This window comes from Podarcis melisellensis, assembly GCF_964234715.1.
Source record: "Podarcis melisellensis genome assembly, chromosome: 6".
NCBI classification, from domain to species: Eukaryota; Metazoa; Chordata; class Lepidosauria; order Squamata; family Lacertidae; genus Podarcis; species Podarcis melisellensis.
This window is the reverse complement of record NC_138538.1, coordinates 45,333,409-45,360,218: the sequence shown is the minus strand read 5'-3', so window position 1 is coordinate 45,360,218 and position 26,810 is coordinate 45,333,409. Positions and strand designations below refer to the sequence as shown.

Genomic DNA, 26,810 nt, shown 5'->3' with positions numbered 1-26,810 from the left:
TGCTTTCTATTTGATGGTTTTGGTGGTTGGTTTTTTCCCTTTTGTGAACTTCCATTCCTATGCCCTTGGGCCCCATCAGAGAGGTTAAAGGTGCTCTATTTTCAAATGTTCTTAATAGGACTATTCTTTCTTTTTTGAATAGGTTTTTAGCTCTAAACATAAAACTGGCCAGATTATGATCTAAAAAAGTAATCAATGCTCGTACCGAGCAATCATCTTGATGTAGATACTCTATAGCGGCTATGTCAGTTGCTTTTACTACCCCCGGTAAAATGCCACTTATAATGGACAAAAAATGGTCTATACGGTCCGACCCTGCATAAAATCTAGGCGGTTTAGGGTAATTAGCAAAGACAAGCTTTTGTGGGATTAGGACTAAACTCCATTCTCTTTTGGGACACAACATCTGTCGAACTTGAGAGGAGTGGTTCCCCTCAATAGTTTGGGTCGCCAGCTCACCTCTGTCAACAGATTCTGTGCTGGCCATAAGAGGACTCTGAGGCGGTATAACTGTAGATGGATTAGTTCCTTTGTCCCAGCTCGGTGTTGATTCTTCAAAACTTGGTTTAGATTCTTTTATGGATGTATCTGCTTTACATGTCTCTTTGATGGCACTCGAGTTAGATTTGTTTGTTCCACTTGTAGAAAGGGATGGAAGAAGGTTAAAGAGCTTCTGCCAATATTTTTTACAGGTACGGTGAGTTGTCTTAAGCCGCCTTAGGTTTTTCATATTTTTGCTTTTCTTCGTCTTAGGCTCAGCTTTTTTCCTCCGGGGTTTGGTGGGGAATGGTGGATCCGGGCTGGCTAGGGGATTTGTAATCTGGTCTGAAGCGCTCACATGTTGTTTGAAATTATCCACTAGGGTCAGGAGAAGCCCGTTTGTTATCGCTAAAAATTTTTTGACGTTAAGGAGATCCGTAGAAATCTGGTATATCTGCTCCCGAAGATAATCACCCCGCGTTTCTGTTCCGTTGTCATTAGCTTTCAACCAATAGGTTGAAAGGTTACTTCCAAGTTCCAGCGATGACAAATGAGGATTAGCATCAGGTGTGTTGGCTGTATTAGCCTTTGTAGCATTCTCTGCTATGGCAAGTTCTTGGGCCAGATTTGTTGGATGGTTTGTCCTCTTGTTGTTTGTTTGCAAGTCCTTTAGCTGTGTTGACCAATCCAGCACTGTGGGTGGCAAAGGCATAGCTACATCTAGAATGCTCTCCTTCTGAGTTCTCTTACTCGAGTCTTTTTGAGGAAAGTAGCTGGTAATTTTACTTTGTCTCCTTCGGCGCTCCATCGGGCTCTGTGGTGAGTTAGGCAAGATTCCTTGGTCCTTGTATTTTTTCCTGGTGAGGACCATAGTGGGTATATGGGTATATATGGATATATGGTAGGGGGTGCTTACTTGACGGCGATTTATCTTTTGTTCTAAGCTGGAGTAAGCAATAGCAGAGATGCCGATTTGTGGAAGTTGCCTCCTAAACCTCTCCAACCTCACCAACTTGTTAATTTCTCCAGCAATTTACATCGGGGCTTGTGAGGTGTCAGTCATTTAAAATGTTAGAAAATATTACTGGTCCTAGGCTTTCATACTATAACTTGTTTCTTTCTCCCTCATTCAGCAGCCTCACGGCGTAACCAGTAAAGTAGCTAGGCAGTATAACAAAAAAAGAACAAAAGTCCCCTTAGAATGATTATCGAGTTAAACTTGCCTTGTGTTTCTTGGGGTTGTAGCTGCTTCAGTTCCTTCCTTTTTTTTTTTTTATAGATAAAAAGCTCGGCGTCCTTCCAAAGAAGTAGCTGGCCTCCCCGTCTGTTAATTACCAGCTTCGTGAAGATAGGGCGGCTTGCCGGGCCTCTTTTAGATAAAAATAGGCCTTTGGCAGTTAATAAAAAAAATATAATTTAAAACTACTAAGCTCAGTAAAAAAAAAAACAACGAAAAAAAGCTTTAGAAGTGCTAAAAAACACTGATATATCTATATTATCAACGCGGAGCACAAAATAGAACTACCACTAACGACGCCATCTTCCCATAGCCTGTTAATTGTCGAGCGAATTCCATAGTTCAGCTATAGGCTGTGTACTTTCTTTTGTCTGTCCTGAAGCTTCTGAGTTCTTGCATTATGAGAGAGGGAGGAAAAGGTTTCTCTATCCACTTTCTCTACATGGGGCATAATCTTACGCACCAGGCAGAACAGGAGTGGAGCAGGCAGAGAATGCACGCAACAGAGTAAATGCAAGTATGAAATAGGATTCAGAAGTGATGAGACTGTGGCCCATGGTCTGGCCACACAGCCCAGGAAGCTGTTTTTAGTGGCCTACCATTGATTTCCAAAATGGGGCATAGCACCATTGTTGTAAAGTTGTAGAGAACATCAGGAAAGTGAAGGAGGGCACCTTCGTGTTTCCTCTCTAAAACCTAACAATGATCCTGTGCCAGAAGAAAAAAGCAATGCTTTTCAAAGGGGAGGAAGGACACATGGTTTTTGGAAGGGCTTTCCTCCCCATTACATAGTTGGGGTAAGAGGCTCTTCTCCTAGCCCAGGGTGTGATGGAGAGCAAAAGTGTTCAAAAAGGTGTCAGTCCAATGAGTGCAGTTCAGAGAGGAACTGTAATCCCATTGAAATCAATGGAATTTACGGCTTTAGCTGCTTCGGTCTCATTTAAGTCAGTATTTATATACCACTATATCATTAAAAATATCAAAGCAGTTTGCAATAATATCTATTTATAATAAAAACAGATGCAAATTTAAAAACAAAGAACATCAACTAATAATCATGGAAAGATGTATTAAGTTAAAAGCCTGGCAGAATAGAAAAGCTCTCAGCCGGTGTTTAAAAGTTGAAATAGAAGGAGGGTAATATCTTCTTCATTCTTACCTTCTTGTGGTTTCAGGAACTCCTATGTCCGACTGCGTCACCTCTGCACCAACACTTGGATCCAAAGTACCAATGTACCCATTGATGTGGATGAAGAGCGACCCATTCGCCTTATGGTAAGTTTATTTCTGGGCTGGTGGCTAATTCTGCTATTAACAGAGAACTGGTCCTTGGTGAAGGGAGTGCCAGCTTGTGACAGGAACCAATCTGGCATTTCCACCAGCCCTGTTAGTATCAGGAAGGTGGCCCTGTGGTTCTGTCCCACCACAAAGGCTGCTACTGCTTCTGACTGCTAGAAGCCTGTATGGGCAGTTCCACAGTTCTGTTTCTTGTAAACTATCTTGGAAGCATCCAATACTGATTGCAGCTAAGAGACAGAGTTATGAGCTAGATGGATCGGTTGGTCATATTATTGTGGCAATATAACGTCATGCTTCATTTTATTTTTTAAGATATTTCTTTCTTGCCTCTCTCTAAAAAAATTGGACACGGAAGGTAGCTCACAATACAAGGAATACAATGAAATATATATACATATAAAAATACAGTGGCACACTATGCAACACCAACCATAAGAATCAGAAGAATAAAAATGATTTCAAAACAAACCAACCCATGAGCAGATTCATCGGCTAACCCCTCCCCCCGCTCACAAAAAAGAGTCCAGAACTTATGTCTGTCACCCAAATCAGACACTCACTTGTCCTGGGCACTTTTTGATCTGGCACTGAAAAGAAAGGCTGGGGTGGGTGGCATGTGCCTCTTAAACCAACATATTCTAGGACAGGCATGGCCAAACTTGGCCCTCCAGCTGTTTTGGGACTACAACTCCCATCATCCCTAGCTAACAGGACCAGTGGTCAGGGATGATGGGAATTGTAGTCCCAAAACAGCTGGAGGGCCAAGTTTGGCCATTCCTGTTCTAGGAGGTGTAAATTGCCAAGAAGTGCAGACTTGCTTATTTGGGGGACAAAGCAAACTTTGGTATTGGATGACCAGGTTCTCTTTTTCAGCTTGGCACTTGCCCCACCAAGGAGGACAAAGAGGCATTTGCCATTGTCTCCGTGCCAGTGTCAGAAATCCGTGATCTGGACTTTGCCAATGATGCTAGCTACATGCTAGCCAATGTAGTGGAGAAGATGAATGAAGGATTCCTCAGCCAGAATGACCGGAGGTAAAAATACCCCAAGTATTTTGATTCACTGTGTATGGGAAGGCAATGGTGGAATGGGATTCACTGACAGATGCAATCAACATGTGTGGTTTTAGGTGCATCAACTTGAAGAACCAATAGCAGGTTGCATTTTGCAGGGAAACAAGTTTCATGTCCACGAGGTAGCCTGAGCATTTTTTTTTGATTTGTATAATTTGTCTTGGACACATAATTTGATGTTTCTTGCTGCAGAGTTTGAAAATGTTTGGATGTAGAATTTGGTGTAGATTTGAATTGTAAGGAAACAAGGCAAATTATTAAGTCCATAGTTCACATCTATGTTGATTTGGTTTCTTGTTAACTTCATATGTGGGGTGGGGTGTGTATGTATTGTGTTAATGACCCTGTTTTGAAGGAGGGGGGGTCATTTATTGATGATGCTCACTATAACTTGTCTGGCAGGTTTGTGATCCAACTGCTGGAAGACCTGGTTTTCTTTGTCAGTGATGTGCCCAACAATGGGCAGAATGTTTTGGATATCGTTGTTACGAAGCCCAACCGGGAGAGGCAGAAGCTCATGAGGGAGCAGAACATTCTGAAACAGGTGATTGGGTCTAGAGAGAAAGACTTAAGATGGAGGCAAGTTCATTGCGGTATTAAGTGGAATGTTTTTACAATTCTTTTCTGAGGCTGCAAGGGAGTAAAGCACCTTACTTCTGAGTAAACATGTACAGACATGTCCTGTACCTGCACCTTTCTCCAACCTTTCTCCAACATTGGAGTATGTGGTTATCCCGGAATTTGTTATTCTTCCAAGTTGTTCCAACAGGAAAAGCTTTGCTTTATAACGTTGCAACTTAGCTTTAGAAGCTTTGTCCTTGACAGTTGGAGGAGCAACTGCCCTCTTGTCTGACTGCTTGTTCCACTGTGATAGGGCATCAGAGGAGCTCAGTCTCCATTTTCAACATTATTTTGTATTTTTTTGAGCAACAGGCAGGAACCTTTTTCTCCGCACCTGGACCTAGATTAGGTAATCATAGTAAGGTGAAGGGAGCCTGCCATTACAAATTCCTCAGAATGAAAAGTTTATTCTACTTTGTCTGTTGCCTCAGTTTAAAGAGGGAAGGGGAAGAATAACCACTTTAGAACAGCGCCTTTCTGGAAGTGCCTCTGTAAACTGTGAGATGTTTTAACTCCCTTGTATATGTACCCTTAATAACTGAAGGGAATATAGCCCAGTGGATCAAAAAGGTCCTTAATAAAGACACAGAGGCCAAGGTGGAGCATGCCGGAGGCGGGTGCAAGATAGCCATTATCATGAGGTATCTTCCTCACCATCTCCTAGTCCTGGTCCATTTCCATGGATGTTAAAGAGCATGGGGATGGAATAGGACCCAATGGGACCCCACAGCACAGCCATCATGGGGCCTAACAGAAGTCCTCCACAGCCACTCTCCAGAACTGGTTCTGCAGGTTCTTTTCAGTTTGGTAACTTCCATTTCCATTGGGTAGATCTTTGGGATCCTGAAGGCTCCATTCAAGGACAAGGGTGGGGAAGGCCCACTTGTACGACTGGAAGAGCTGTCTGACCAGAAGAATGCTCCCTACCAGTACATGTTCCGGCTCTGCTACAGGGTGTTGCGGCACTCCCAGGAAGACTATCGCAAGAACCAGGTAGGCCTTCACCGACATGAGGACATAAGTCTGTGGGAGATAGAACTTGGGGGTTCTATTTTACTGAGACCTTTAGGCATAATGGTGATGCATGTGGGAAACAAAGCATTCAGACAGTGAGGAATTAAGACTTGCAGTTTTAACTCGGGTGCATTGTCCTCGTCCCGCAGGAGCATATTGCCAAGCAGTTTGGCATGATGCAGTCCCAGATTGGCTACGACATCTTGGCCGAGGACACCATCACTGCCCTCTTGCACAACAACCGCAAGCTGCTCGAGAAACACATCACCAAGACGGAGGTGGAGACATTTGTGAGCTTGGTGCGAAAGAACCGGGAACCCAGGTGTGTGTCGCCCCACTGGCAGGGAGGAAGCCAGAGCTGCCAACTTTAGAACCAGGCCTTTTAATCCACAGCAGTTAGCAGGTGATAATATTTATCTCCATGGTAAAGAGCTTTAGCTGCTAAATCAAGCTGTTGCTAAAGACTGAAAAATGAGGTTGGTTTTTCTGGCTAGCTGGTGATCCTAGATACTGTTCAGGGTACTAATAGAGAGGGAAACGTATTTCCCAATGCTTTTACTTTTTCCTTCCATGTGGTGCCTTCTATGACAGCTGTATGTTGTGGCAATGCCTCTTGCATGCTTGGACGGAGGCTGGAGAGTTGGGCGTTGGTAAATGTGATAACCTCTGAAGGTTGCCGTACAAAGGGTCCCACACCTTTTGCTCGCCTTTTGCCTCTGCCTCTGCCATCACTGCCTTGCGACCCCTAGAAAATTTTCTCCAAGAGAACGTGACTGAAAAAGGTTACCTTCTCCTGCTGTATGTGAATTCTACCCTTTTGTCAATGTGAAAAACCACAAGGTAGTCACTCTCCTAGGTTTGTTTGACTAAAGGGAACTGAAGTGCTGTGGATATAGTGGGGTTGGCAGCAGATTGCTGGAGGGTAGCTGTGTTAGTCATGTAGGTGGAGGAGTTGAAGGAACTGTGGCAGTAAACACGCAGGAAAACTGTTCAAAAGGATGGTCCGAATCAGACATGGTGGGGAAAAAACTTACACAGCGTGTGTTGATAGCTGACATAACAGATGCATCGGGTTGTCCTTAAATATAAAATGTTGCAGTAGGATTTACTCCTATGTACCCATTTCTATGATGTAGGAATGACGTTCTTGATGTTTGATTGCTATGTGTCAATGTGGAGTTAGGAAGATGATTGATTTCCTGCCCGTAATCCAGCCAAAAGCAGCTCAGATACACCTGGGTGGAAGGTAGTCTTTGTAGGTTATTTGGAAGATGATATGATAAAACTTGAAGACAGGAGTGCCTGGCGTGCTCTGGTCCATGGGGTCACGAAGAGTCGGACACGACTAAACGACTAAACAACAACAACAATGATAAAACCTCTCCTATGTCTCCTAGGTTTTTAGACTATCTGTCAGATTTGTGTGTGTCGAACCATGTGGCCATTCCCGTCACTCAGGAACTGATCTGCAAGTGTGTGCTGGACCCCAAGAACACTGACATCCTGATCCAAACTGAGTGAGTATCTAGAGAGCCCTATTCCTTTGAATACAGGAGTTGCCTTAGTCTTCCGCTTAGAAATTACCTTCTCTGGGAAGGGTCACTTTCAGCCCATTATCAGTTAAAAATGGGAAGAGCACCCCATATAAATAAATAAAAAATGAGTACCTTGGGTCAATGAGTAAAACAAGTTAATGAAGAAGATATTGAGAAGAGTTCTGATCTTTGATCTTACTATATACTTGATTTAATATTTGTATGCTGCTTTTCCAACCACAAAAGGGAGCTTCCAGGAAACCTGTTTATTGAGCATTTATGCTGATTCGTTGGCAGGGAGGTTAGAGGATGTGGCATCAAAGGAAGTTTCATCCCACACTTTCTAGTGCATTTCCCCATCACTTTCCTTATTTCAAAAAGTCTGATTCTTTGAGGAAGTGGATTTGTTGCCCAATTAACTTTGACTCTGCAGCCTGAATTTGCCAGATGTAATTGAATCCTATCTGAAAATCGTAACAGTCTGAAAGTGCCCTAAGTTGAGCTCTGAGTGGCTGCCAACAGTAACAAATACACACAGCAATAACAGATAAAAACAACACTTCATCAGTCTAATGATATAAACAAACACAAGAGCATTTCAGTAAGCAAAATCCAGCAATTCAGTAAAAAAGGACACAGTACAATACAAACCTGTAATAATTCAGAAACAGTTCATTTCGGCAAATTCCAACTGTGAGTTATGATGTTATGTCCAACTCAAGTCTGAGGGTTGCCTTCCAAAACATTTCTCTGTACTGTGAGTGGACAATCAACAAAGTACAGTTTCTTCCAGATTTAGTTATTTCTCCAGCATGAATGAGGAGAATTACAGACAAATGGTGCTGATTACGGAGGAGGCATTATATTATAGCCTCCCTGAAGGAGTCAGTGTATCCTGAAGATTAAATTACTACATCATAATGTGGCTATTATTGGAGCCTCGTTCTGTAGTCAGAAAGCAAATTAGAAAAATAATGGACAGATTAATAGAAAGACAGGACGGGGGAGAGACAGGCTATCATTGTCTGCCAGCTGTAATGTCAGTTGCTGGAAATCACAAGCACTGTTGCATTCAGATCCTCTTTGCGGGTTTCCCAAAGTCATCAAGTTTGCCACTGTGAGAACAGGTTGTAGACTCTTTGTAAGTTCTTATGGGCGGAGAGGAGTCCCTTACCAGCTTTGATGGCTTTAAATGGCATTCAGCAGGTTTCTTTTTTCCTCTTCATTGCCACTCTACCAGTAAAGTGGGGGAAATAATCTTATGAGTTGGTTCAGTGTCTCATTCTGCTTTTCCAGGTTGAGACCTGTGAAGGAGATGTCCCAGACTCATGAGTACTTGAGTATTGAATTTTCTGAGGAGGAGGTGTGGCTGACTTGGAGTGACCGAAACAACGATAACCATGAAAAGAGCATCCGGCAGCTGGCCCAGGAAGCACGAGCAGGCAATGCCCACGACGAGAATGTCTTGAGCTACTATAGGTAACAAGTGGTTCTCCATTGGTATTGGTTCCGCCTGCTCCTCGACCCACCCTTTTCTTCTTTAGCAGTTACTGCCTGTTACCCTAAGTCAGGCTTCCTCAACCTCACTCCTCCAGATGTTTTTGGCCTACAACTCCCATGATCCCTAGCTAGCAGGACCAGTGGTCAGGGATGATGGGAATTGTTGTCCAAAACATCTGGAGGGCCGAGGTTGAGGAAGGCTGCCCTTAGTAGCAATCCTAAAACAGTCTTCTTAGCATGTTTGTTTTTAAATAGAATTTTAGTCACTGTGTTGTGATGATGGTATTTGTAGGCATAATTTGATTTCCCCTCTGTTGTATACATATTGGCTGCGTCATGGTGGAGTGTTAATCTTTTAGTGGCGTGGGGTAGGAGCCGTGCTTCCCCCCCGGGGGTACTCAGGGGTAGGCATACCCCTAAACATTTTGTCAATCTTTGTACTTTTGTCCATTTACTGTATTTAATTTTCCTGATTTGAACTATAAAATGGTTATTTTCTTGAGTCAAAATGAGAGTGCCTCTAAACATTTTTAAAGAAAAAAAAGCACCTGGTAGGAGTCTTCCTGTTTATAATACTGCAGGATGATCACTTTTAGTAAATGTTGCCGTTTTATTCTTTTGATGTTTGTTTCAAACTTTTGCATTTGCAAGTCTTTTTGTTAAACAAGACCAACTGAACTGACAGGGAACTGCCTTGGAAGAGTCTTCGAGTTTACTAATTATTAATCTGCTCTTCTTCTTCTTTTTTACTTTCCACACGTGCTCATACGTACGTGACTTTTTCTCTCTTCACTCTTTGTCTCCTCTCCACCCCTGCTTTTGCCCTTTACAGATACCAGCTGAAGTTGTTTGCTCGCATGTGCATGGATAGGCAATACTTGGCCATTAAGGAAATCTCCAAGCAACTGGGAGTGGAGCTCATCTTCCTCTGCATGGCGGATGAAATGTTGCCCTTTGACCTCCGGGCTTCCTTCTGTCATCTCATGCTGCATGTACATGTGGATAGGGATCCACAGGAGAAAGTGATGCCCGTGAAGTTTGCACGTCTGTGGACTGAGATTCCTACAGCCATCACCATCAAAGAGTAAGGAATATCTGAAGGACAAGGGGATGCATGTATGAGGGGGGACCATAGCAACTAGGACAGTGTTCTTCCAACATTAGATCTCTGGTGTTGTTGGACTGCAACTCCCACCATCCCTAACCATTGGCTAAGCGGGCAGGGGATGATGGGATTTGTAGTCCAGCAACATTTGGAAACCAAGGTTGAATAACTCTAATCAAGGAGGTTCTAGGTGCATATCCCACCCTCTTCACTGGTCGCAGTAATAATAATAATAATAATAATAATAATAATAATAATAATAATAATAATTTTAAATGATACAAAAATGGTGTACATAGGGGAGAAATAAGAAATGGTTTGAAAATAGTGTGCATGGGGAAAAAGAGGGTGGGAGAGCAGGAAAAAATGGCCAGCAACCTTTGTGAGAATGTGTGGGTGTGGAAGAGGCAGTTGGAGAGGGTGATCGAAGGAGGCCAGAGAGACTTGAAGAGTTTGCAGCAGTTTTTAAAATGGGTTTTTAAATGGTTTTCTAGGTTTTTTTTAAATGATTTTCTAGGGGGGATGGTTCTGGCTTTATGCAGGTTTGCTTATATGTGCAATGGCCAGAAACTCAACCTCCCCGTAAATTACCTGTAATTCAATGTATTCACAAAGCCTAGAGTTGATCTGTGTTGGAGATTAGGTACCTCATTCATTCATTTATTCATTCATTCATTCAATCTCCTTTGCAGCTATGATGCCAATGTGAATAGCTCAAGGGATGACAAAAAGAATAAGTTTGCCAGCACCATGGAGTTTGTGGAGGACTATCTCAACAATGTTGTCAGTGAAGCAGTGCCCTTTGCTAATGAAGAGAAGAACAAGCTCACTTTTGAGGTCAGTTTGCCTTTGCCATATTCTGGGAGTTTGGCCCTGGCATACCTTGCTGAATATAAGCAATTCTGGGTCTGATCAGTGCCTGGATGGGAACCCCATGTACATTGCCTTGGATTCTGTAATGGAAAAAAATGGGATATAAATGTAAGAAAACAAATTAATAAAATAGTTGCACTTGGATGTCCTATCTTCTGTTTTTCCATAGGTTCTGTCTACACGGGAAAGAAATCCAGGTTATATTTTGCGGCTCTGGGGGTTGCCTTTGTTTCCTGTCATATAATGGCAGGCTGAAAAATTGGGTTCTTTCCTGTATTCTAGACAAGCGTTTTTGGGTTCCTTTTGAGTCTATATTGTTACTACTATTTAATATGTCACATAACACTGAAATAATATAACTGTGTGTGACTGTCTCCTTCCCACAGCCCTCATAAACTGGGTGTGTGAGTTTTTAGGTACACAATCAGTTCTGGTACAATTTGTCAATAACAATGTGTATCCCTTCTGTGGGATTTGGTGTATTTCCATTCACACAGTGTTTTGTTGTGTGTCAAATCACTGTCTTTTAAAAGCCATTAAACACCATTAGCCAAGCCCCATTTTCCAGATTCCTCTTCCCACCTCTCCAGACATACCACTTCCTCCAGCACCGGGTTCAAGGTTTTTTCATGGCTTGAGCCATAATATAAAGGGGGAAAAATCCATGTGACACAGTCAGATCTTTCAAAGTTTTGCTAAAAACAGCCTCCATGGCACCAGTGGTAGTTAAAACAAAACAAAATTTCCTCTCATGCCATTTACCCACTATGATTTTACAGTGGTACCTCGGGTTACAAACGCTTTGGGTTACAAGCACTTTGGGTTACAAACTCCGCTAACCTGGAAGTAGTACATCGGGTTGAGAACTTTGCCCCAGGATGAGAATAGAAATCACGCGGCAGCGGGAGGCCCCATCAGCGAAAGCGTGCCTCAGGTTAAGAATGGTTTTGGTAAGAACAGACCTTTGAAACGAATTAAGTTCGTAACCCGAGGTACCACTGTATTCCCTTTTTGTGAAGTTGTTATTAACCGGGGGGGGGGGGTGCGGGGAATATACAGGTACAATGAATACCTGTATGTCCCCCCCCCCAGTTAATAGCAGCTTCAAAAACGTATAATCTACCTTCGCCAATGCTGCAAGCTGAATTCAGATTTGGGCTCCAGTAGCTGTTTTTAACAAAAGTAAAAGGCACAGAGAGATCTGGTCCACAAGCTTTTTCATGTCACATGTAATTTGGACCCAAGACCGAGGAAGAACTAGTTCTCACTGCTGCCACCGTCAGGTGGCACTATCAGGAAAATAAATTGCCACTGGATGGCTTTTGACACCACCAGCTCTTATTGACCTCATTGGTAGTTTGGGGCATTTTTCAAGAGCGTTTTGAAGTTTAGAGTGATTTCATCTTCACTAGTTTGATAAGACCTCTCTCTCTCTCCCCAGGTTGTCAGTCTTGCCCACAATCTCATCTACTTTGGCTTCTATAGCTTTAGTGAGCTGCTGCGCTTGACACGAACTCTTCTTGGCATCATAGACTGTGTCCAGAACCCTCAGCTGATGATGCAGGCCATGTACAATGATGATATGACTGGTATGTCTAGTGAGTCTTCGTCTTATTGATCCAAGGGCGAATGCCATCATTTAAATTAAAAAATAACATCTATTTTTAAATGCTGCAGTCTAATAAAGCACTGCAAGGCTATGGTGTTAGACAAGGGTTGTTTGTCTTAGCTAGGACAGACGTGTGGCTCTCAGATGTGGCTAAACTTCAACTCCCATCATCCCTGACTATTGCCTATGCTGGCTGGGGCTGGAGGGAGTTGGTGGTCCTATAACATCTGAAGGGCCACAGATTCCCCATCTCTGTTTTACGAATTACGGAAGAAGCATAATTCATTCCATGAACCTTGATAGGCCAGAAATGGTTAAAGTAAAACCCCACAATTCACCTTATACATTTCTCTTTTTTTTGGTTTGTACATCACATTGATTCACTTAATGGATATGACCATGACTCGCTCTTCATGGCCGGCGGTGTAATTTGGCAAGGATCATATAATGAGCTGCACAGAATATTCATACACTGGACGACAATTCAGAAGAAATAAAGATGTTGACAGAATAATGAGGGGAAATAACTTGAAATTAGCACAGAAATAAAAATGTGCTATGCTTACCCGCCAAGGACTCAGACCAGATATTTTTCAGTTTCATAGTATTTTCCTTTGGTTTGCTTGCGGAAGTGCATTTTCTGCTGATCTCCAGCAAAAGCTCAGCAAATAGCCATTGCGAGATGTCTATGTAAGTAGGACCAGCTTTGATCATGATTTTTGTGGTTGCTCTTCCAGGGAAAAATGTCCGGAGGTCCATCCATGGTGTTGGCCAGATGATGTCAACTATGGTGCTGAGCAGGAAGCAGTCCATCTTTGGCCCCTCAAATATGAATGCCGTGGTAGTTCCTGAACCTGCTGATAGGGGAAGGAGCATAGAAAATGAAAACATTGTGGTGATGGAAACGAAGCTGAAAATTCTAGAGATTTTGCAGGTTAGGGCAAATTCCTGAGACCTTGTGACCATGTGACACCAATAGTTGCTCATGATGGACCTTTTCTTGACTTGGGGCTTAAGAAGGGAAAGTGATGATGAAAGGTTGGAAAGGTGTGCAAATTGGATTGATTGATTATCTCTCTGTTCTTCTTCAGTTCATCCTGAATGTACGTCTGGATTACAGGATCTCCTATTTGCTCTCTGTCTTCAAGAAAGAATTTGTAGAGGTCTATCCCATGCAGGACAGTGGAGCTGATGGAACAGCTCCAGCCTTTGACTCCACAAGTAATCTCCTACACCTCCCTTGTATTTTCTCCCTACTTGAACTGTGTCATTGATTCCTCTCTAACTTCATATTGCTTTAATAGACAATACAAAAGCAGGCAGGTGTTAGACTTTTACCTGCAGATCAATGGAACCTGTAACACTGCAGATGGTGTTGGATTACAACACCCATCATACATTGCCATTGATCATGCTTACTGTGATTGATAAGAATCCAGCAACATCTGGAGAGCTACAGATTCCCCATCTGCATTCTAAACAGGAAAGCAATGGTGGGGAACTATTATTATTATTATTATTATTATTATTATTATTATTATTAGGCATTTAGGGTGAATCATGCCCATCTTTCCCATGCCTGGGTGCACTTCTGATTTTCCATTTGCAACCCTAGCTTGCATCTGGTGCTTTTTGAATTAAGGCCACAGCTGCAAATATCTCCCTTTGCATGGCAACAGAAAGGGGCATCGGATTTTAAAAGTATCAGATTCAAACTGCAGCTGTGAAGGAGGAATCCCTATTCTTCCTCTGCAGCTTGAGGTTTTCTGCACCTGATGAGGAAATGCCTGACCTCACAGGATACATCTGATGTCATAGGAAATCAGATGATTGAAAGGTGGGCCACCTGCCTGTCAAAGTGGTCCATGGAGTGTTGGCCACATTTGGGTCCTGACAAAAGTGACAGAGACAGATGACAGGGTCAGAAATCTGGAGCTGATCAGATGATTAGTTTCCCCTTCCTTTCTTATTTACATTCCCCATTATCATCTCTGAGTTGTCTCCTAATGGTTCACAGCATTGCTCACTTCCTATGCATTTCCTTTTCCTGCAGCTGCAGCAATGAACCTGGACCGGATAGGCGAGCAGGCTGAAGCCATGTTTGGGATTGGGTAAGTTCTTGTCACTTCCAGCTCTTCTATTAGTGCTCCCAATTGCCCTTTTCAAAGAGCATCTCTTTGTTCATAGCCAAAAGTGTAGGCATAGGAGATAATGAATCACTAGGAGCTACCATAAAAATATATTTTTTAGATAATGCAACACATCAGGATTATTGCATGCAAATCATTATTGAAACTCCAAAACCGGTGTTGGATATGATGTCCTTTTTTCAACTTGGCGGCAGGAAAACAAGCAGCATGTTAGAAGTCGATGACGAAGGAGGCCGGATGTTCCTTCGGGTGCTGATCCATTTGACCATGCACGACTACCCCCCACTTGTCTCAGGTTCCCTTCAGCTCCTCTTCAAGCATTTCAGCCAGAGGCAGGAGGTCCTGCACACCTTTAAGCAGGTAACTCTCTGTGCCATGTGACTTCTGCCAGTCAGCAAGTCCTCTACATCTGCTTCCTTTCAGTGTGGTCTTACAATTCTTCCTCAATGGAACTGGCCACTTGGTTGGCGTGTTGTGCTTATCTGTGTGTCCCCTGTTGCTTCACTTTGTTTGGACCTAGCTGTGAAGGGAACAAGCATTGCCTTGGTACTGTGTGCATCAGGTGGTGCTTGATCCAGTAAGATTCCCATCCATCTGAGATCAGTGTGGGGCCAGTGTGTGCCTCCACACATTCTATGTTACACACTAATTTCATGATTAGAGGCATCATAGCCATCTGAGGAGCCCTTGAACAAACTGAGAGAGATACATGTCTCATATGCTATCTTTTAACAGAGCTAGGCTGCCGTCCTGGTTCCTTTTTTTGACAGCCAGCGGCATCAGCAGATGTTCTTCACGGTATCTCAATGCAGGTTCAGCTGCTGATCTCGGCTCAAGATGTTGAGAACTACAAAGTGATCAAGTCAGAGCTGGATAAACTACGCATGATGGTGGAGAAGTCTGAGCTCTGGGTGGAAAAGAAGGGCAGCTCCAAGGGAGAAGACGGACAAGAAGGAGAAAAAAAGGAGAAGAAAGAGGTAGAGCTGGAGCGTCTCTGGTGCAGGCAGGGAGCACCTCTGCATTGCTGGTTCAATGTCTGGGTGTGCTTTGAATGATGAATGAATGAGAATCAAGAGCCTGGATTGAGAACATTCCACACATTATTTCATCAGTAACGTTTGCTTTGCCACTGAGTGACCCCTCGACAGGGAGCTTTTGCTAATCCTGGATCTCTTGTGAATATCTATGACAAAAAGTGGATGGGAAAAGGAGAGCACTCAATTAGGAATGTGTGTGTGTGTGTGTGTGTGTGTGTAACGACGACACAAGGTAGTCACTTTGAATCAGGTTTGGCTTTGCTTATTACACTATAGCATGATATGTACCTAAAAGATTAGTTTGTGTACAATATAGGAAAGCCTGGTTTTTGACTGCTGTGAAGGGAGAGCAGGCTTCGCAGAAAACACAAGGGTGGATTTCTACTTCATTAGCTGCTGCAAGAGTGCCTGAATAGTTTTATTTCCTTCCCCTCCCCAGCGTACCACAGATGAGGAGCCTGGGACCCCTGGAGAAAAAAGCAGTGAGAACTACCAGCTGGTTAAAGGGGTAAGCATTTGCACCTGACATTCCTTCTCGGAAAGTTGTGAGGAAAGAGTGGAGAACCCTGTCCTGAGCTTGTTGGAGGAAGGTTGGGGTGGCAATTAATCCATACAGACACAATATGCCTTGGGCTAAGCAGCATCCCTCGATTCTGGAGAGTGAAGGCACCTCTCATTTTGCTTCTCTAGAATCAGGGGTAAGATTGCTAGTTGCTTTCTACCACTAATTCATCTCCTGTTGGGCTGTGGTTTATGATTATGTTTTGTTTCAACTTGCTTTCCTTCAGATTCTGGAGCGGCTCAATAAAATGTGTGGGGTTGGTGAGCAGATGCGAAAGAAGCAGCAGCGCTTGCTGAAGAATATGGATGCCCACAAAGTGATGCTGGACCTCCTGCAGATCCCCTATGAGAAGGTGAGGAGGAGATGAATGAGTGGCAGTCATGGTTAGGAGAGCAGAACGTGCTGGGCTGCTGGAGATCTCATGGGGATAATGCTGTTCTAAATCTGTAGGATTGTCAGCAGTGGCATGGGGGAGCCAGCAGTGGGGTAGAGTAGGGTGTGGTGAGGAGGTGAGAAGGGGAGAGCTCCAGGTTGGTGGTGTTGGTGTCCCACACAGGTGTCCCCTGATCTTGATGCTACTTCACCCCACTCATGGTCTACTCAAATTAAGGTACATTAAAGACTTTGCACCAGGGACCTACCTTTTATTCTCTGTGAACAGGGTGACACCAAGATGTTGGAGATCCTGAAGTTAACCCACCAGTTCCTGCAGAAGTTTTGTGCTGGCAACCAAGAAAACCAGGCCCTCCTCCATAAGCAGCTCAGCTTGTTCCTCACCCCTGGGGTAAGAGAAGGGGCAAGTGAAATAAATGGGGGGAGGGGCTAAGAAATGTTGTGTGCAGGCACCATGCAAGATATAATTTCCTGTAGATTTCCTGTTTCTGTTCAGATTCAGCCAATACAGACTTTACAACAGAGGCTTGTAGTTTCATTGCCCCACTTGGGTTGTGAGGCCATGTCTCCATGGAGCCCAAACTATCCCAGTCTAATCTCACAGGGTTGCTGTGAGGATACAGTTGGAAAACCCTGTCTAGGCCTTCCCTAAAAGCTATGGGTGAAAAATTGGATCTTGTTTATTTTATGCTATTTCTTTACTTCAAAGAGCTCAAGGTGGGTTACATGGTTCTCTATCCCTCCCCTGTTTTTAACCCTGTGAGGTAAGTTAGCATGAGGCTGTCGCTGTCCTAACGTCCCTCAGAAGGCATAATGGGGATATGAGCTTTGGTCTTCCCAGTCCTAATCTGACACTGAGCAGACAGAAGAAAGAAATTGGAAGATGTTCCAAGAAGCCAACGATCAAGGCCAGATATAGGTATGAGCGACACCTGCTGTGCCTCCTGAGGCCTCACCTTTCCTTCTTCTTTGTGCCAGCTTCTGGAAGCAGAGACAATGCAGCACATCTTCCTGAACAACTATCAGCTGTGTTCTGAGATCAACGAGACGGTGCTGCAGCACTTCATCCACTGTCTGGCCACCCACGGACGCCACGTGCAGTACCTGGACTTCCTGCACACCATCATCAAGGCTGAGGGCAAGTACATCAAGAAGTGCCAGGACATGATCATGACTGAGGTGAGGCTCCATCTCTCTCTCTCTCTCTCTCTCTCTCTCTCTCTCTCTCTCTCTCTCTTTCTCTTTCTCTTTCTCTTTCTCTCTCCCCTCTCTCCCTCTCTCTCTGGCTGAGCAAAAAGAGAGAGGAGGTGAGGTACAGATCACGACACAAGGAGATTATGGGAAGTCCTGTTCTAGCAGTAAGGAAATTGGGGTTTAAAGCTGGTAGGGTAAATCAGGCAGCCTCAAGTGTAGGCTTCCTTTAGTCCCTAACTGAATCGCCTGCCTGCAGTTCTCCCATAATTTGAGGGGAAAGCATCAAGCTGCATGTTTCTGGCTGGGTTAATGAAGTGCCAGGCCTGTGGCACATGCAGTTACAATCTCATAGAAGGAAAAAACCTGACTTGGCTTGGGGGGAAGGGAAGAAGCGCCATTTTGTGGTAGGAAGGTAATAACAACATCATCAGCGTCTGTAACAATGCACAGGCCTGAATAGCTGCTGCCTGACTATAATGGGTTTTTAAAAAAGAAGTAAGGAAGGCGCTGTGGTGACCAGCATCAATGCCAGTATCAACCTTGTTGGGTTGCATGTTTGCTTGTGCAGCCCAAGTGCTGATGCAGGGACTGTTTAGCTGCCACCATCACCTACTGCTTTCTGGGTGATCATTTGGGGGCCCAGGATCTTGAGCTCCACCTCTAGCTATAGTGCTGACCCTACCTCTCAGGTATCTCTCAGACCCAAGTATATGGCTTGATCCCTATTGAGCCTGAGACTATGAGCTTTCCAGCTTGGGCTTCATTCTTCAGACTGATTGTGAAATTATACGAGAGAAAAAAACAGAACACTTAGTGTATTAGCAATGAGGAAGAGGGACTTTCCCATCCAGGAGCTGCCATCACAGTGACTGCTGTGCTGTAAAATTGCCATCCTCTCATTGTATCTCAGGTCCTTAGAATTATATTCTCCTTTGGATGAGGCACTCCTCTTTAGCTCTACCACAGCCTATATACAGCTGGTCAGGGGTGCAGTGGGGATGGAGAGGGGCTCAAAACTGACTATTTTTTTTTGCAGATGTTTGCCAACCTTTTGGAGCAGGGATGGGGAACCTGTGGGCTTCAGACTCCATTGCTCCCAATCATCATGGCCCATGTTCAGGGGCGGTGGGAGTTGAAGTCCTGCAACACCTAGAGAACCACAGATTAGCCACTGTTCTTTCTAGGCCAGTGTTTCCCAACCTTGGGCCTCCAGCTGTTTTTGAACTACAATTCCCATCATCCCTGACCACTGGTCTTGCTAGCTAGGGATGATGGGAGTTGTAGGCCAAAAACATCTGGAGGCCCAAGGTTGGGAAACACTGTTCTAGGCTGTGTTGCTTAGCCTCCTTATCCTTTTCCCACAGCTGACCAATGCTGGGGATGACGTGGTGGTGTTTTACAACGATAAGGCCTCCCTAGCCAACATGCTGGAGATGATGACAGCAGCCCGGGACGGAGTAGAGGAGAACAGCCCCCTCATGTACCACATCTCTCTGGTGGATCTGCTGGCAGCCTGTGCTGAAGGCAAAAACGTCTACACAGAAATCAAGTGCACCTCTCTCCTCCCCTTGGAGGACGTGGTGCGAGTGGTCACTCACGAAGACTGCATCACGGAGGTGAGGGCAGGATGCGGGCAGCCGCTTGAGGTGCAGGCACTGAAAGGCTGTGGCTTTGTGGTTGTTGCTGTATTCCAGGTTGCTGCCCTTCTAGGGAGAGTCATGATTCCAAACAAAGAAAATCTGCTTTTCAAATGCATGTGAGATGGTTATTCCCCAGTGTGATGTGGTGGATAGTGTCAGACATGAACCATTCCCTGCTTGGCCATGATACCCACTGGACTACCTTATAGCCAGTCACTGTAAGAATAAGCAGCATTCTTCTGGATCAGGCCAGGGGTCCATCAAACCAGCACCTTGGTTCCTACTGGCCAGCCAGTTGCCTCTGGGGAGCCAGCAAGCAGAGCATGAAGGCAATATTTGTCTCTTGCTATTGGTCTCCAGTAACTGCTACGCAGTAGCACAATTCCTCTGATTATGGAAGCTTCATTTGGCCATCAGGAAGTCTAATCTTCATCACGGACTTGTAAGAATGCATCTTGGGCACCCTTTGCTCTTTGCAGCAGAATGTTTAGATGCTGAAGTAGCCCCCTTTTTTGGCCCAATTCCTCTTTTCCGTTTTCTTGTACAGATGTGGATGGGGCTTCAGGGAAGAATTTGGGGGTAACAATATAAACAAAGATGCTCCTATGAAGTCTGAAAGGATAAGTGTGGAGGTTTCTTGCCTTGCCTCTTCTCATCCCACACCAGCAGGGGCTTCTGACCCATCCCTTCTTCTCTTTCAGGTGAAGATTGCTTACGTCAACTTTGTCAACCATTGCTACGTGGACACAGAGGTGGAGATGAAGGAGATCTATACTAGCAACCACATATGGACGCTGTTTGAGAACTTCACTCTTGATATGGCCAGGGCAAGTGTTGGTACCTAAATAGCATGGCTGGGATAATGGGAGGAGGGAGAGAGGTTCCCACTGCCCTTTGTGAAAAGGAAGTCCTTTTGCTCATAGCATAAGCCTGATGTTTCGCTGATGGCAGTTATATGAACAGCTAGTTAGCTGAAGAATTGGCGGAAGGAGGAAGTGTCACACAACACGTCATCCATCTGTAGAATTCATTGCTGAAGGTGCTTTGTTGGCCATTAGCAAAAATAGCTGTTTTATTAAAACAAAAACAAAAACGATGGGATTTAGTGACCACATGTGACGGATGGGTCTATTAGTGGCGCTTAGCCATGATGAAAAAGGCAGGGTGGCATTAATGCAAGAATGAGCAGAAGGAACCTCAGAGGGGCACTAAATATAATTTATGGAACCCAATGTGTTTTTGATTACAGTTTTCATTTGGGGCGCTGTAAAACAAAACAGGGCTCTGTATTTTCTTTGTGCTCAGTTGCAAATGGATTAGCTGTAATAGCCAGCATGACTTCAGAATTTGAAGACGGTAAACCTCTGGCTACCAAATGCCGGAGGCTGTCAGGAGGGAATAGATATCCCTGATATGCCCTGCTTGTGAACTTTCCTTTGGCATGTGGCCAGCTGGAAGGTAGAATGCTGAGCTAGATGGTCTTGGCTCTTCAATACTGTTCAGTGTGCTGGAGCTGGTGTGCCGTCCTCCAAGCAGGACGCTGTTTTATTGTCCTTGTGTTTCGTCTGACGAGAAATTGCTTCCTCAAATTATACTGTGCCATTATGACTGTAGGCAATGCACATTTGTTCCTGCTTGGCAGTATGCCCCAAGGCTAGGAACTCCCAAGCCAGGGCCTACTATTACAGAATACTGGTAATTCATGGTACAGACAAACTCTGCACAGTTCCCTGACTTTGGGGTTAGGGAAGGAGATGCCAGTCTTCTGTCTCACAGATGCCACCTGGACTCATCTAACTCTGGAAATATTATCTCCATGCTGTTTTTTTGGTCCCATGAGCTATAATCCACTGCCTCAACAGTTCTGGTGGAATGGTGGCACTAAAAGCATGAGCTGAGGAATCTCAAACTGAGAACTTGTCTCAGCCACAAACTCATTAGGTGGCCTGAAGGAGGCCACTCAGCCACAGCCTCTTATCTGCAATGGGAGGATAATAATATTGACCTACCTTATAGGGTTGTAGTTAGGATTGCTAAGATAATGTTGAAGGAGTGCTTTGAAAAGTGAAGTACTGTTTTTTCATCTCCATCTCCACAGGTGTGCAAGAAGCGTGAGAAGCGCCTGGCGGATCCCTCTTTGGAGAAGTATGTACTCACTGTGGTGCTGGACACAATCCATGCTTTCTTCAGCTCTCCTTTCTCTGAGAACAGCACCTCACTACAGGTACAAATGGGTAGCTTTGGGTTCTCGAATCCGTTCCAGCATAGGACCATAATTGTGAACTGGGAAGGATGTCACTGGTCCCAGTACTTCTAAGGAATGAGATTTGCCGTATAATTCTGTGTCTACATAAGCCAGCTCTAGCATGCCTTTCCCTTCTCTTCTGAGGGACAGATGCATTCATAAGGTGAATGCTACCTGGCTTGGCCTATACTTTGTTGGCTAAAAAGGTATTTGAGAAGCTCAGTGTGACCCGCTGAAGCAGATGTAGAATATTCTACATAGCTAAAAATTAGGATTCAGTTTGCACACTTTATATTATCATTCTTTCTTTCACTCCCACTTGAATCAGGATAGCAATCAGCAATTGAGTGGATCCTCAACTCAGGTTTAGAATCGAAAAACAAAACCACTGTAAGAGGTTGATTTGTTAAGCTGCTGTTCCAAGGGTAGCTAGATGAGTCAGTGGGAGATCCATGATTGGGTACCTTGCTTTGTTTTTTAAATGTAAATACAGCTGGTGGGAGGGGAGCAAATCAGATCAGGTCTGTGGAGGGTCTAGTGGCGCCTGCCCTGTGGAATGCCCTCCCATCAGATGTCAAGGAAATAAACAACTATCTGACTTTTAGAAGACATTTGAAGGCAGCCCTGTTTAGGGAAGTTTTTAATGTTTGATGTTTTATCATGTTTTTAATATTCTGTTGGGAGCCACTCAGAGTGGCTGGGGAAACCCAGCCAGATGGGCGGGGTATAAATAATAAATTATTGTTGTTGTTGTTGTTGTTGTTGTTGTTGTTGTTGTTGTTAATTTCCCTTTTTGCCTGCACCTTTTCCCTAATCCAGTTTGTTCACCCCCCCACCTGCTGCTGCTAGCTTCATGGGAAAAATATACTTTTTATGTTTCCCTCTGTGAGTTAAACTGCTACTTTGCAATTTTGATTTGGGAAAATGGTATGGAGGGAAAGGGTTAACCCTTCCCCAGTATCACAGCCCTGATCCTGTTCAGGCCTCCCCAGCTGCTGTTACATTCTTTCAAAAACTCCAGGATCTGTGGATCACCTATAATCTAATCTCATGGTCCCCTCGTCTCATTGTATCCAAGCAGAAGCTGATACAGCAGTGTAAGCAATGTGCTGAAACATTCCCCTTAAATGCCTCACCTCTCTTGCAGACCCACCAGACTATTGTGGTGCAGCTCCTCCAGTCTACCACGAGGCTCTTGGAGTGTCCTTGGCTGCAGCAGCAACACAAGGGCTCAGTAGAAGCTTGCATTCGCACGCTGGCTATGGTTGGTAAGGAACTGTCTTGGGCTGAGTGAGTCAGGGGGACTGTCTGGGCTTTGTTCCTTGAAGTCAACATGAGAAAAAGCCATCAGACTTACATCCTTCAGTGATCTGGTTTGGATGGACTACAGATCTTCTCTCCTTGCAGTTTAGGCACCTGAGATTTTGCATGGTTGAAATTCCAGTGGTGGCCAACTGTGGTCTCCAACATGGGGTCTACTAGTTCTTCAAAGAAGGCTTGGCATGGGTGATTTGCCAGAACCAGGGCTGTGGGATATCACCCAGGTTCCCTGGGTGTACCTTGAGGCACCTTCCTTGTTTGTAAGCCTTCTCTCCTTTCAGCCAAGAGCCGCTCCATTGCGTTACCCATGGACCTTGATGCCCACGTCAGCTCCCTGCTGAACAGCGCCTCCATCAGCAATGCACAGAGGAATGCCTCCAGCTACAAGACAGCCTCACGCACTTTTCCTCGGGTATCAGCAACAACCAACCAGTGGGACTATAAAAACATCATTGAGAAGCTGCAGGTAGGGACTGAGAAGAGGTCTTGTTTGGAAGGTATCCAGGGTGTGCTTCTCCCCAAGGAAGGGCTTAGGGTGCTCTTCTGTCAGAAATAAAAATCTGAACGCCACTCTGGGGAAACTCCCAATTCTGTGTGCCCAAAATGTGACAGCCTTTCTGAAGCCTGCATAAATGGGAGCTCTGATCTTTCGTATACTTGATATCCTACCCTCTGGCTGTGCCCACACATTTTCAGGTTTCTCTTCGCAGGCTTCAGAACTAGAAATTTGCATCTTCCCAGTGGCGTAGCGTGGGGGGTGCCAGGGGTGCCGGCCGCACCGGGCGCAACATGGGCGGGGGGCGCACTCGCACTAGCAGCTCTCTGCCCCCACTAAAATCCACGGGTTAGGGAGCCCGCGCTCGCTCGGCTTGGCGAGGAGGTCGCGGAAGGGGGAGAGTGAAGCCTTCTGCCGCGGGCAAAAAAAGGAGAGGAAGCCGGGCGGGCGGGCGGGGTGGCTGGCTGGCGGGGGTCTGGCTGCGCCTGCTGCTGCCGTTGCTGCTGGGCTTTGACAGCTTGGCGAAGCAGAGGGAGAGGAGCTTTATGGTAATTGCGGCTCTCTCTCCACTGGCCACCTGGGTAGTGAGCCGAGCTGAGCAGGGAGTCTGGCGTGGGGTGGGAAGAGACTTTCCCCCCTTTTTTCCACCTCGCCTGGTCAAAAAGGAGAGCGGAGTCTCCTCAGGGCGCCCTCAGGCAGGGCAGGGCAAGGCAAGCAGAGCGAGGAGGAGAGAGAGGGGAAGGGGGGGAGCAGCCAGGAAACGCCGAGGTGTGGAGGGGGAATCAATTAAGGAGAGAAAGCGAAAAGCCTTGGAGAAAGGGAAAAAAGGAAAGAAAAGAGGCAGCTCCGGGAGAGCGCGGGGGAAAGAGAAGCCTCGCTGCTGCTGCTTGGGAGAGTAAATTACTGTACTTGCCTTGCCCCGGGTTAGGGGGCGCAAATTACTTGCCTTGCCCCGGGTGCTGATAACCCACGCTACGCCGCTGCATCTTCCTTTTTCTACGAAAGCCAAGATATTCAGGATGCTGAATTCTGCGCTCAGTAACAAATGTCACGCTTCTGCAGCATAATCTCATCTAGCTTTGCCCTGACGACACTGTGCTTTTCCAGGACATCATCAATTCCTTGGAGGAGCGCTTGCAGCCCCTGGTCGAAGCTGAACTTTCAGTCCTGGTGGACGTCTTGCACCGCCCAGAACTGCTTTTCATGGAAGGCACGGAAGCCTACCAGCGTTGCGAATGTGGCGGTTTCCTTTCCAAGTAAGTGTGTCTTGGAAGACAGATTCTGGAGAGTGATCTGGGACAGGTTGGGGGTGACATTGAGGTTAGGGTAGCATGTGAGTGGGGCTTTTACACTGCCTCAACCTCCCTGCTGCCCCCCCCACTATCTTGGTATTGCCATCTTGGTGATGCTGCTGAGAGGCCAGGTCTGCAACACTGCCATGCCCTGCCGGCTACTCCTGGGAGCGGGTGGCACTGTGGTCTAAACCACTGAGCCACTTGGGCTTGCTGATTGGAAGGTAGGTGGTTCGAATCCCCACAACGGAATGAGCCCCTGTTGCTCTGTCCCAGCTCCTGCCAACCTAGCAATTCAAAATCATGCCAGTGCAAGTAGATAAATAAGGTACTGCTGTGGCATGTGGTGTTTCATTGCACCAGAAGCAGTTTAGTCATGCTGGCCACATGACCCAGAAAGCTGTCTGTGGACAAGCGCCGGCTCCCTTGGCCTGAAAGCGAGATGAGCGCCGCAACCCCATAGTCGTCTTTGACTGCCCAGGGGTCCTTTACCTATTTTACTTTTTACTCCTGGAAGGAGGAGATAAAAAGTGCTGGTATGAAAGAATTGAAGGTTTTGAGACTTGGTTGGCAAGACGGATGTGGCCTGTGGACTTGTCTAGTTAGGAACAGGGTCCTTGGTATTTTGTAACATTCCTTGTGGGTGGGTAGTGGAAATGAGAGGAATTCTTCTTGTGTTGCTAGATTGGTCCAGCACACCAAAGACCTGATGGAAAGTGAGGAGAAGCTTTGCATTAAGGTGCTGAGGACCCTGCAGCAGATGCTGATGAAGAGGAACAAATATGGAGAGAGGGTGAGTGGCTGAGGAGGTTTGGGCTCACATATAAGGTACCTCCACAGCAAACTCGCTTTTTCAGTCTGTTTTCCCTGGTAGGTTCCTGAGCAAAGAGCCAGGCCTGTTTTACCGCGTTCTGAGAGGATCCCCCTTCTTGATAACAAGGCATTGCATCTCTTAACTACACAAAAACTGTCCAGTCACTGCTCTTTCATAGAGTTTAACTCATTCACTGAGAGCCTGAATGAAATGGATCATTAATATTAAAGACTTAGGAGGAGTTCTGCGGGCTCAGACCAAAGGTCTATGCAGTCCAGCATCTTGTTCCTTACAGTGGTCAGCTTTCTTCATACTTACCTACTGGTAAGAGGAACCTTAGGATCCTCTTTGGAGGCCCTGCTCCAGGTGCCTCCTCTAAACAAAGTAAGGGAGTAATTCTCAGGGAGAGGGCCTTTTTGGTAGTGGCACCACTGTTATGGATCAGCTTTTCAAATGAGATTGCCTGGCATCATCTTTGTTAACTTCTGAGTGCCAGGTGGATACCTTTCTATTTACCTAAGCCTCCTAAACCAGTCATTGGGCCTCTCAGTTTTTTAATCCATGTTTTTAATCCCAGAGGGTGTTGTTTGTTCTATTTATTTTAAATATTTATTTAATTTTGACTTCGTGCTTTTATGCTTTATATTTCTTTCCTTTCTCCCCCCTCTTTTTTTTTTTTACTGTAAACCACCCAGATAACTTTGTGTTATGGTTTGAAATACAAAAGATCATGATGATCATGATGAGCAGTTCCTCCCACTTCTTTCTCATGCCAGGGCAACACATTGAGGAAAATGCTTTTGTCTAATTATCTGCAAACCAAGAGGTCTGGCTCCAAAGGGGAGATTGTTGACCCTTCTGGAACTGGTAAGTGGTCTGCAGTTCTGGATTTCAACTTCCTCATTCTTGTGTCATTTTCTCCCCATCCCTTCTCTGAGTCCCTTAAATCCATCTTCTGCCACTCAGGTGTGCAGGACACAGATATAGCTTGGGCATTTCAGATGTTCTTGAAGGTGCACATGTTGGTTGCTTACTGTGCTTACTGTGAGCCAGACTCCCGGTCCATCTAGCTCAGGGTTTCCTGGTGCAGACTAGCAGTGGCCCTCTCATGGTTTCAGCCCTGCCATGGCTTGGATCTGGGGCTTTCTATGTGCAGGAGATGTGCTCTACCACTGAGCCTTGGGCCGTACCTTCTGCTCTTCAAAGCTATCACTGTGAACCAGCGGGCTGTTTATTATCCCTGGCCAAGCAGAGAGAAAACTGATGGATAGAGGAGCCATGGTAGCAAATACTATTTGCAAATACAAATTATTCACCATCA

The 26,810-nt window shown here is 45.3% G+C and overlaps 1 protein-coding gene across 1 annotated transcript in view; it reads left to right on the top strand.

Annotated features, from left to right (window-relative positions):
* Window positions 1-26,810, top strand: part of ITPR3 (inositol 1,4,5-trisphosphate receptor type 3) — a 105,698-nt gene that overhangs the window by 56,918 nt on the left and 21,970 nt on the right. The window contains exons 12-38 of the mRNA XM_081915660.1: window positions 2,893-2,992; window positions 3,890-4,050; window positions 4,492-4,633; window positions 5,542-5,703; window positions 5,874-6,046; window positions 7,122-7,241; window positions 8,556-8,738; window positions 9,592-9,843; window positions 10,557-10,701; window positions 12,179-12,326; window positions 13,084-13,280; window positions 13,438-13,567; window positions 14,400-14,457; window positions 14,691-14,856; window positions 15,309-15,473; window positions 15,973-16,041; window positions 16,322-16,447; window positions 16,757-16,879; window positions 17,467-17,667; window positions 19,047-19,298; window positions 20,024-20,149; window positions 21,421-21,546; window positions 22,715-22,835; window positions 23,169-23,353; window positions 24,491-24,639; window positions 25,360-25,468; window positions 26,266-26,356. Of these exons, the coding sequence (XP_081771786.1) occupies window positions 2,893-2,992; window positions 3,890-4,050; window positions 4,492-4,633; window positions 5,542-5,703; window positions 5,874-6,046; window positions 7,122-7,241; window positions 8,556-8,738; window positions 9,592-9,843; window positions 10,557-10,701; window positions 12,179-12,326; window positions 13,084-13,280; window positions 13,438-13,567; window positions 14,400-14,457; window positions 14,691-14,856; window positions 15,309-15,473; window positions 15,973-16,041; window positions 16,322-16,447; window positions 16,757-16,879; window positions 17,467-17,667; window positions 19,047-19,298; window positions 20,024-20,149; window positions 21,421-21,546; window positions 22,715-22,835; window positions 23,169-23,353; window positions 24,491-24,639; window positions 25,360-25,468; window positions 26,266-26,356 (3,980 nt within the window). The remainder of the gene's footprint in view (window positions 1-2,892; window positions 2,993-3,889; window positions 4,051-4,491; window positions 4,634-5,541; window positions 5,704-5,873; window positions 6,047-7,121; window positions 7,242-8,555; window positions 8,739-9,591; window positions 9,844-10,556; window positions 10,702-12,178; window positions 12,327-13,083; window positions 13,281-13,437; window positions 13,568-14,399; window positions 14,458-14,690; window positions 14,857-15,308; window positions 15,474-15,972; window positions 16,042-16,321; window positions 16,448-16,756; window positions 16,880-17,466; window positions 17,668-19,046; window positions 19,299-20,023; window positions 20,150-21,420; window positions 21,547-22,714; window positions 22,836-23,168; window positions 23,354-24,490; window positions 24,640-25,359; window positions 25,469-26,265; window positions 26,357-26,810) is intronic.